Source organism: Anas platyrhynchos, chromosome 1 (genome assembly GCF_047663525.1).
Source record: "Anas platyrhynchos isolate ZD024472 breed Pekin duck chromosome 1, IASCAAS_PekinDuck_T2T, whole genome shotgun sequence".
NCBI classification, from domain to species: Eukaryota; Metazoa; Chordata; class Aves; order Anseriformes; family Anatidae; genus Anas; species Anas platyrhynchos.
The window spans coordinates 53127265-53138519 of NC_092587.1; the positions used below are offsets into that span (position 1 = coordinate 53127265).

An 11255-nucleotide genomic window follows, 5' to 3' on the forward strand; every position below is an offset into this window, starting at 1 on the left:
TGCCCGCTGAACCGTGTAAATAAGCTGTCTAGCGATAAAACTCCCCTGATTCTGCTCGTTCCATTTTCTTCTTCAGGGTGAAAACCAGTAAACCCTATCATTTCAGAGCGCTGACAACAGCTGGTAAAATCATCCCGATATTTGCTTGCCGCAGGTTAAAGAAAGCTCCAGCAATTACCGAAAAACCTGCAAGTTCTGCTTCCATCGATGACGATCCTTTCCCTATGGCTGTAGTACATTAACGTTTAACATCAGCCATCAGATGTCCCATTCTCAATAGCGAGGAAAAACGTGTGGATGAAAAGGTAACATCACAAATAACACAAGAAATTTATCATTATTACTGCTGCGGACGTGAAGGGACACAGCCTTTCGTAGCAGGAAGGATTCCTCTGACCTTGTTCGAATCCCTGGCATCTGCTGAGGCTGTCAAGATGGGAGCCAAAATTTTGATGCAGCGAAGAGGACACCGGTTGGCACAGCAGATACCGAACAAAACACGGTGCAGTTTCCAGTCACAACATCTGGCCCGTAAGAGCTGTGGGTTGGGAAAATACCAGTAAAAAGCCAACCCAGCATGAGTCTGTTCATACATCACTTATTTGCAGCTCTGCAGTCAATCTATCGGGTGAATTTCCCAGGTTTGCTTGCACCTGACACACAGAAGTGCTTTAAGACCACTGATAAAAAAAATCTTAACGTCTAGTTACTATCTCCCAGGCTCAACAGATGGAACTGCAAACAGGTACTGAATTGTTCCTCTGCAGGGGAGCTGGTTTAGTCAAACTAGAGAGCCGAAGCAAGAGAGAATAACTTCTAACAGTGACACAACCCCTAACTGTACAGATCACCATTTCAGCCCAGCCGCAAGAAGCAGGTCCACCAGAAATGCCATTTGCATAAATTACTCAGCCAGGCATGCCCCGCGCCCAGCTCGATGCTGACTTCAGCGGGCCAGAGGCGTGGTTCTGAGTCACGTGGGGGAAAGACCAAACCCGCAGTCAGGAGCTGGGCACGCTGACAGGAGGAGCTGCCCAGCTTAAGGGTTCCCTGGCTGAAGTCTACAGATAATCCTCCTTCCTCGTTCACCGACTTTCCGCTCATGAAAGGAGGGCACACTCAGACGGGAGGCTCCGGCAAGATTTTATTCAATGGTACACAACAGGGAGGAGTTCGGGTTACATGGCATTCACTGCTGATTTTTCAAGTTGCTAGGACAAACCCAGAGGGACACGAACAACTGAGGGTGATGACGTAAGAAGCGTGACGACCATCTCTAGTGTCCGTACCTGCAAGTATACAATAGGTTAATGCTTTTTTTAATAAAAAGAGAATCCTGAAGAGTTTTATTATGTTCTGCTTTGTTTTAATCTGGCCTCTAGTTAGAATTAATATGCTTTAAAAAAGGGGGAAGGAAAAAAAGAACATGAACCCACAGTTAAGAGATAAATGGCACAGGATAGGGATAAACGAAGCAGGTGACGAGCTTACTACCCACTGCCAACATACAATCACCCCTCAAAAAAACACCCGTGTGTTTCCCATTCTTAGTCTAACAAGAGACCTCCAAAGAATACAAAATAAAAAGAAAGTATAAATCACGAATAAATGGGTCAAGGCTGTGGCAGTGGCTATGTGGACACCTACGTTCAAGATGCCAGGAAAGAGCTGTATTAATCTTTGATCCTATTAGAGTTACAAACCAAATTGTCACAATGCAGAGGGCCTCAACAAGACTTCTGACATTTTGGTATAAATGCTTCGAAACAGAAGCTAAATTCAGGTCATTTTCTAAGCCCAAACAGCTCATGCAGCAGTATTACATTCACCTGAGGCTCCACTGTCAGTGAATTCCATTTCTCCTCTGCTCTCTGTTCTTTACAGAGGAGGTCGATAGGAATCACTACTTTCTAACAACTCCCATGTACCCCACAGCTACTTGGGCTTCCTTCAGAGCTCCTCACCACCATGGGACTAAGGGAAGGTCACTATACAGCAAGGTGGAAAAGAAAAAACCCTTTCCCAACAGCAGCTATGCCCTCGGACCCACAACCACAAGATTACCCTCATAAATGACATCATTACTTTCTATTAGCAGGAGGGCAATTAGATTTTTCATCTCCAAATCTCTGCAGGATACCTACTTTTGGAACTCCCATTCCCTGTTGTCCAGCGGACATACTTGGCGAGTTTTGAGCCAGCGAGAGATGCAGTGGAAGTGGAAAGCATGCTGGAAGAGAAAACACAAACCACATTATTTCAGAACACGCTAACAGAGCTCGATGTGCAAACTACCACAGAAAGCATCGCGGTAAGAAAAGAGCAGCAAGCGTCTGCAGACAAAGGCGGGGAGGATGGATCCTCCAGCTCATTGGGAAAACCAAGGAACCGGTCTGCATTTTCAGAGAGAAATGAAAGGAGTGAAATGGCAGCAGGCAGCCCGTTTCACAGCACACGCAGCAGCAAGCAACTGACTTCTGATGAAGGAGAAAGCGCGGAGTTTAGCGGCTGCTAAAATTGGCAGAGCAGATGCTGATAAGCAGCAGCATCAGAAAGACAAGAAAGAGGGTTTCACAGCGAGTAGCAAGGACCATACATGTGTACACACTGCCGCTCTCCAACAATCTTCTGGACAAACTAACACTTGAATAAAAATGAACTTACAAAATTAGAAAGAAAAAAATAAAATCTCTGTTCTGTGCCTAGCACAGACACCCTCTTCCACACCCCAAATAGCTACTCAAAGCCAAGGTCCCATTCGTGGTAACTTTTACAGGCAGAAATCTTCATTTTGTCACCAGAATATTCTCATATGATTCAAAATTTGCTCTTGTCCTTTACAGAGGGAATTGGTACATTTATAATCCTATTTCAGCATTATCTCACTGTAACTTGATCCCACAGCACAGGGAGGATAGGATGGGTGAACAGGGAGTTATTCCATTATGGAAAATATGTCTTCGAGCTCAGGTCCAGGCTAGCTAAGAGGCAGGCAGGTTTGAGTTCACATACTACTGGGACCATGTACAAAGGAGCATTTATGGCCACAAACGAAGAACTGGAGATTATACACTAGAACCAATTTGGTCTGCCTCCAAAAGGGAAAGCAAATCACCTAATTACCCCATATGGATTCCTTGAATCAGCCTGCATAAAGACAAATCAAGCATGGTGACATACGAGTAATTCTATTATCTGGAAAGAAAAAAATTAAGAGGCATGGCCCCTACGCAGGACCTTGACCAGGAAAATCCTGCTCAAAATTAAAGATCTGTTCTGCTTCCAGAAATATAGGTAAAGGCGTCCTTTCTTCCCTTCTCTTCTGTGTCCTCCTCATACACCTCTCAAACTCTCATTCATTTTTTTCCCCCCTTCTCTCTCCTTTACACACACTACTAAACAGACAGTGTTTAAAGTTGTGTGTGTGATGTTTTTTTTTTCTAGTGGATTATCTGAAACATTTTAGAGAACTAGCTTTGTCCCAAGTCAAGAGAAAAAGGGGTAACATCACTGCACGTGAGCTCAGCAACCAAAGAGTTTCCCTTACATTGCAGACGCCCCATGCAACTGTGCACTCTTCAGAGGTAGCTGATGCTTGGTTTGCTTGACATTCTATGCCTGTGGAAACAAAAATTAAACACATAAACACAGGAGAAAAAGATGTACATGCAACACCAACCACTAGTATCCTTCATTACAACAGGGTTGTAATTGCATTTATTATATCAGAAAGTTTTGTTGCATTTATTACATCAAAAAGTGGCAAGAGCAGTTGCTTTCATGCATACCGTTTTTATAAAATTATTAGATCAAAACATATTTCATCTCACTTCCCTTCTTCCTCTACATTTTTAATATTCCAAAGTTCCAGATGGCAGCAGTACTTAGCTCATCCACCAGCGGCATGTGTCTGTTTTCCAAATTTGAAGGATAAATATTTTTATTTGGTTCCCCTTGTGTTTTAATGCATCTGTTCTGATTATCAGTCACAGCAGAGCTTTGAAGAAAAGTTTATTGAAATTTCTTATCCAGGTTTCTCGGAATATAAATTCATTCATCTTGTCAGACGTTTGGTACCGTTAGTTACATTTACAAATTAATTTGCTCACATAATGATGGGCTTTGTCTGGCTCCTTCCCATGGTCTTGTGACAGGTAAGTATACCACCAAAAACAACAAAGGAAAAAAAAAAGTTTAAAATGTGTCTTTTGAACTTTTTGTACCTGACAGATGAGTATGTGGGATGACCCCAAAAAGGATAGAGACTGCTTTGGGTTAGGTTTTACGTTTTGTCTCAGGTGGCATGGGTAAGAGACCGAGGAAGGAAGAACTGCTCTAGGAAAATAAATCCAACAACCTGATTCTCTGTTCTAGAGCTTGAACAATTTACTTCTGGTCCAGCTCAGGAAGAAATTTCCGAAGAATAAGAAAACACTTCCAGCTCCTCCACAGGCAGCAGCACCAACCTGTGACCAACGATTTAATCTAGCTTTCTGCTAAAGGATGCTTCCTTTAAAAGTCAAGCCAAAATGGTTTAAGAAGGCGTGCTGATAGACGATCAGCTTAGGATTTGATACATGGGCTTGTTACTTTCTTTTTTTTGCAGATCTTTTTTTCCTGGCAAAGATAACGTCTGAACGAGCTCCAATTCGCTGTTTGCGTTTCGTTTGCTCAAACATGCTCTGAGGAAAAGGAATCTGATTCACAAATTAAGAATTCAAAAAACTTCATGCCCCACAGGTTCAGCTGAAAAACATGATCTTTATTTTTTCCGTCCTATTTATCCCTTCCTCCGTTTTGTATTCCCTTTCAGCTGTGGAGATGAACCAAGTTAGAGAAAAGCCAACTTCTCATGACATGCAACGGAGATGGGTTAACCTCGGTCACGGGAAGTTACTCACAGCAAGACTCAGGTCTAAGGAAGCTCAGTAGCAACAACTGCTCAGCACGGTTTGAATGAACCTCTGTTAATGACGTTTTACATCTCGATACGATATACAACAGAAGGTCCAAAGCTCAGTCCTTGGCCAGCCCGCAGAAGAGAACAAAACCAGTTCAGCTGAAAAGTACAGCTGAAAAGTCTGATGACTTCATGCCTTCAGCCGTCAACACATGCAGCAATAAAACTAAATCTGATTAAGAAAATGGAAGGCGTTCAAGAACCTTGAAGAGCCTCAATCACTTTGGTGAAACGTGCACCTGTTTACAATTTGCTGCAGAAATCTCACTGTTCCTGTGATACAGACTTGTGGTCCTACTGCCTATCCTACATATGTTAGTTTGAAATACTTGGCCCAAGTCTGTACATTAGCAGAAAATGATGAAAAGATGAGTAGTGAAAGATGGAGAGGAAATCCATTTGAAGAAAAAAAAAAAAGTCAACTGGCAAGCAACCTTTTACTGCAGAAGTCTACGAAAGCCAGAGAAATATTGCAGCACACGGTATCCTTATTTTGTTTCTTCTCTTTCCCTGCTGGAGACAGGATATTGGGCATATTAGATCTGAAATCCATCTAGCCCATTCTTATGTCGCTTTGCCTTTTTATTCCCTATGTGGTCCAAACCTGTTAGCTGGGCCCTGTGGATCACAACCCAGATTATTTTTTTCCAGGCTTTAAAGGATCCCATGTTTTGAGTGTGAATGAGGGGGAAGACAGACAGTTTAGGTAAGGGAGAGGAGCACGACCAGAATTCATTTAAGTGTCACATGCTGACCAACAAGTGCAGTCCAAAATAAAACAGTCCCAAAAGCTTAAGAGGACAGATGAACTTTTGCAGAAATAGCTGAAGAGGAGTTCTCTCACGGTGATGTAAGGCCCTCCCAACAAGGCAGCCAGATTTAACTCCCCCATCAAACAGGCTGGAGACTTCTGCTGGCACTGCTACCTTCAGCTGCCAAAAAAAGAAATCCCGAAAGCTGAAGCACTTCCCGGACTCCCACTATCCTAATTTCAAAAAGGGACAAGATATCAACTATGCAACCATACAAATGGACAGCCCGCAGCAGAAAATGAAAGCTGATGATTCTGGCTATGGAAGAAAGATGAGCTATTTTCTGGCTGCTGCCCCAAAAGAAGCGATGAAAGAGAGACAGTAACAGGCACTGGAGGAATACTGAACTCCTCTTCTTTTGCCTTGCTTTTGGCAGAGTATCTGGAGCTAAAACTCGAGCTACCTGTAAATAAATGTGAAAGAGACAATGGAAGTGTTCCAACACTGGGAGTTAGAGCAACGCATATTGCATAATGGCAACTTCTGAATCTCAGCATCTCTTGGGAACCATCCCTCTCCATGGACTTCTCCTGTTGCAGAAACCTCCTGAAGGTTTGTAACCCAAGTACCCCGAGATTTACATGTAGGTAGTCACAGTGGCAGGTATCAGAAGTCAAGCACACGCCTCCTGCAGCAACAGCCCACTGCTGAATTCGATGACAGAGCTCTTCAAAATGGCTTCTCCTTGAGCCAGGGCAACCATGGTACGGGTTCCCTTTAACCTTAGAAAGCAAGGGGCAAAGAGATGCTCTGAAGGCACTGACTCACTGGGAAGAACAGAACAAAACGCACATACCTTGGCTGGCAGCACACACTGCTTTAAACCAGAGGCAGAAAAACAACAACAAAAACAGGCAAGAAAACTTGTACATTTCTTACTTACAAAATATTGACTGAGTTCTCCAATTCCGTTTTTCAAACTTCAGATGGTTTTCAGAACTTTCCCCTTGCAATTTTCCCCATTTCTTAAGAATTATCTGCAGGTTTTTCCAAATACTTACCCTAAATTCCTCCTGTCATATTGTCATGATTCCTTCTACTTATAGCCCCTTGTGTGACAGTCAGCATTTCCTCTTAGAATCACACTCCCAAAATATTTGTACACAGCTATCACTTTCCACGCTCACTTATGACTTAGCAAACTATATATACATGACTTAGCAAACTTTATATACTTAGTTCTGTTCTGTTCTTCTCAGAAAGCCAAGATCAACTAACCTGTTAAGCATCCTGAGATTCTGCTTTGGATTCTAACCAATTTGTCCATCCTTGTGAAACCAGACCATTGAATTCATACTTTGCATTTTACTACCAAAGAAAAGGACCACTATTTGGATGGCACATTTTATACGGTTCAAAAGTACACTGGTCAGCTTACAAGACTGCATTCCACATTTCAGATGAGAAGGTAACCCAACCACAGAGTTTCCTAACACTCAGCTTGCCACGCTGCAATGATAGCACCAAAGAGCAAACTTTTGAAGAAATCAGGAGCACTGCTTACATAAAATCTAAAGAGGAAGTGGGTCCTTCCAGAAAAGAACAAAAACAGAACACTGAAAGTCTGCTCATCCCTTCTGTGTGCTGAAAATAAACCGTATTGAGGGTCAGGGGAATCCTTTGTCCATATTACCAACAACCAAGTCATAATGTACATGCACTGGGAGGGCTGCATGAAACCTTAACATCGTTACATCCCAGTTTTAGATGTTGGATTCATAATGTTAACAATCCTCCATTAGCGTGGCTGGCGGTACTTATCACTCTTTTCATGTTTGCCCTTTTAAGGTTTCCCTTCATCACTAGGCGAGGGAGGCATTTGTACCCTGCATTTTATCAAACTGAGCCTTCTGTTGTTCTTCCCTGTACGTTCTAGCAATTTTTCCTCAATTTCCAATCTCTTCACATCTTATGTTTGAAAATCTAATTAAAGCGTTGCTTAACATCATTAATGACCTGTAACAAGGAAGTAAGTAAATCCAGAGCCAACACTGATCTCGGAACACCAATTTAGATACCCTTTCTACTCTGTATACTGTCAATTTTGGTCCACCATTTGCAGTTCAGGCTTTTCATAATGTTGCTCATACCCTAACTAATAACGCGTTATGCTTGAACAACTCAAAAAAAGATTGGAAAAAAAGGAAAAAGAAAAAACCCTACGTTACCCATCTGCTTTTCCTTTGCTGTTTTTCCATAACCTACCTATGTACTTTCAACAAAATAAATTCACTACTGAAAAAGTAACATCTGTCTACACTCTTTCCAGCTTTCTCCTCTCTAATAAATCATAAACGTGAGAGACTAAGCTGAAGTCAGTGTCAACCTCAACTATTTTCCAGTGTGGTACAGGTTAGAGGTACTTTTAAAGTACATTTTTATGCCAAAGGAATTTGGTGTATTTCAATATCATTATTATCACTTGTTTTTAGTGTCATCATTCCCTTTCTAATAACCAAGAATAAAGTGAGGGGTGGATAGGAAGTAGCTGGCTCAAAATACAAACACAACTGTCCCAAAACAAAGAAGTCAACTTGCTTAACCTAGTTTCAGCCCTGTGTTAGTGTGCTTTCTTTTTTATTTTATAAAACAAAACACAATAAAAACTTCTGAAAGTAGTTCTGTAACAAATGTTTAATTATAATGTGAAATCAGGTGCATCTCTCACCAATCGCTACTATAAACTTTTTTTTTTGGTTTCATATAGGCTTATAGACAGCGTTACCATTACCTGTGCTGAGTTTTGTTACATTAACAAAGCTATCACAACGGAATCGTGCCTAGCCTTTCTCAGACATCATAGCTCTTGCTTTCTGGGGTCCCACAGTCCTATAATTTTAGTAACACTGACAAATTTCTGTTTGGGGTATATTGAAAGGTATTTTGGCCCTTGCTACTGAAAAAAAAGTGGACAGTTATTGTGTAAGTAATATCCTGCCAAATTTTTGAGTGAAAAAAAATTGGTTTTGTATTTATTACCAATCCTTAACGGGACTAAAACCAGTGACTTTGTATATGCACACCTGTTTCACAATAGAAATGTTTGTACTTAATCCTATTATCACTTTATTTTCCAACACAGCAAGCATGTTTTTTTTTAAGTGAACTGTCAAAAAAAAAATCAAATCAGTAGTAGCAATACTTGGTCTTCAGTTTTAATATTTGATTATCCTGTTTGTAAACAACCAGTTCATTTTCTAGGTAGTCATAAAATTCCCTATGGTATAACACAAACTAACTAAGGGAGCTTTTGTAGAACAAGTAGTCAAAAAAAGTCACTGGTTTGAGCCTTTCCTGGCCAGTGGGACACAGAAAGCAGCACAAGATTTATTCCTAATGGTTGCCATCAAAAAGTTGATACCTGTCCCAACGCCCACAGCCCTAACCTCTAACGCCTCTCTTTGTGAGCAATACCTGTCGACCCTAAATAATTTGACTTCCTACTGGCTCTTTATTATCACTTCCTTTCCTTCTGTTTGCTTGCATTCAAAACACACTCAGCACCATCAGCTCTTCTGCAGATACAGTACCAAGTGATTCTATTCTTTAGAAGAGAAGGGTAAGGGAAGAACAGTACAGTCACAAAAAAGAGATTACAGAACTTCAGCCTTATGTAAAATAGTGCTTAGTATTTGCTCTGCAAAGACTTATTTCTGAGCTGAAAGCTGGATTTACTGAAATATAACCTGAACAGTGGAAATTTCAGCTGTGCATCATGTATATGTCTGAACTGTCAGCTCTCTTCCCCACTGTATACTTACATAGATCCATAATATGGTTTCTGCAAATGGCACAGTTGTCAACCACAATGTCCCATGCCCAAAGAGCTACTGCATTCCACTAGAGAGGGGGGAAAAAAGAAGCAAAAGAAAAACATAATTTTCACTCAATTTATAGCATATGACAGTTCATGTACTTCCTCAAGATCCCATTTATTTCTGAAATGGAAACGCTGGGATATTTTAAAAAATCATTTATCTCCAGAGTAATTCTTTCTCATCAGTTGAGAAGCGTTGCTGGACAGCAGTGGTACACTGCCTTCACACATACCTCTCGGACACAGCTTCAGAATCAGGTACCTCCCTCAGTCACCCCCTTTTTATTTTTTGTCAAACAATCGCAAGCATCTGCATTTTTATTCAAGATGTGTAGACATGGACGTTCCTTGTGCCACATCCTCAGCTGTGATGGAAAGGACAGTGCTTTGGAGAAAGGCCAATTCGGATGCCATTTTGTTACGAGGAATTTCTGTTACTTGCACCAGTTCTTCCAGTAACAGCTGGGGCCAACAACCAGAATCATCGCTGACTTTGCCCCTCACTGACTCCTGACCCATCTCTTTTGCAAAAATAAAAAAATCTGAAAGTGCTGCCAAATAAACCTTTCAAAGATAAAATACAGATGAAGAGAGGAATCCCTCTGTTCCATGCTACCTCAGCGGATGGGTTGGCTAAAGAATTCCGTGGCAATTTTAGCAAACCGATTCAGAATGAGATTGTTAACGCCAGCTATGCGGAGAAATATAGCGCCGTTTTATTCCTGCCTCCTCCCTAGAAAAATCCAGAGTTGTGTCTTCTGTAAATTCCCAACACAGATGGGTTTGCCTTCAATGTTCAACACAACCCAATGGTATGTTGGTAGACGTGATGGCCTTCATTTACCGCCTAAGTAGTCTGTGTGTTTTGCTTCTTCCTACGTTTCCAGTCCCTGACCCTATTGCCTGCACTGCCGTATATTTTTTGTAGTGCGCTCTATTTCCATGTCAGCGTTCCTCCTCCTTCCCACAACCTGTGGATTCTGAAGGAGGAGGCACGCAGACTCCCAAGAGCTGCTGAGGGCCACCGGGCCAGTACCAGCACGGCTGTAAGCGGCCCTTATCGCGCACCCTTATCGCCTCGCCATGATCCCAGCCCCGGGGCCAGCTGAGGCGCGGCGCAGCGCAGCGCGCCCCGACCCCACGGCCCCCACCCCCGCCTCTGACAGGAGCGGCCGGGCGGGCGCTGACAGGACCGGCCCGCGCCCGCTGATTGGTCGGCTCCCCTCCGCGCTCGAAGGCCATTGGCTGGGACGCACGCCAAGCTCCCCGCAAGCCCCGCCCCTCCGCCGTGCGGCCGGGCGGCCGGCTCCGGGAGGGCAGCGCGGAGCCGCCCCCGCCCCGCTCAGTGCCAGCGGGACCGGGACCGGGACCGGGACCGGCCCCCCCGGGCTCGCCGCGCCGCGCCCCGCCCCGCCGGGCCTCACTTTCTTCACTTCGAAGCGTTTCTTGCCCGCGCCGCTGTTGGTGCCGCTGGGGGTGTCCACGTCCATCGCGGCCGCCATTTTGGATGCGCGATCCGGCCCTGCCGCGCAGCGCGCATGCGCGGCGGAAAGGGGAAGGGGGGGTGGTGCGGGAGGGGGGGAGAGGAGGGGGCGGGGCTCCCGCCAAGCCCCGCCCCCAACAGGTGCGGGAGGGGCCCGGCGCCCAGGGCAGGCCGGGAGCTGGG

General features: G+C 43.7%; 1 protein-coding gene across 1 annotated transcript; it reads right to left on the minus strand.

Moving 5' to 3' along the window:
- Nucleotides 1–1126: 1126 nt before the first annotated feature.
- On the minus strand, nucleotides 1127–11172 carry RBX1 (ring-box 1). The gene is made up of 5 exons (XM_027451173.3): nucleotides 11014–11172; nucleotides 9534–9612; nucleotides 3548–3618; nucleotides 2145–2230; nucleotides 1127–1289 (listed from the first exon to the last, which is right to left on the minus strand). Exons 1-5 carry the CDS (start codon nucleotides 11089–11091, stop codon nucleotides 1277–1279), a joined length of 327 nt encoding a protein of 108 aa, XP_027306974.1. The 5' UTR covers nucleotides 11092–11172; the 3' UTR covers nucleotides 1127–1276.
- Nucleotides 11173–11255: the final 83 nt, after the last annotated feature.

Excerpts from the sequence above, each read along its gene's own strand:
- RBX1 (XM_027451173.3), bottom strand. The coding sequence starts at position 11,091 with ATGGCGGCCGCGATGGACGTGGACACCCCCAGCGGCACCAACAGCGGC. Across the intron at positions 9,613-11,013 it reads AACGCTTCGAAGTGAAGAAA|TGGAATGCAGTAGCTCTTTG; the intron begins GTGAGGCCCGGC and ends CCCCCTCTCTAG. Across the intron at positions 3,619-9,533 it reads AAACCATATTATGGATCTAT|GCATAGAATGTCAAGCAAAC; the intron begins GTAAGTATACAG and ends TTGTTTCCACAG.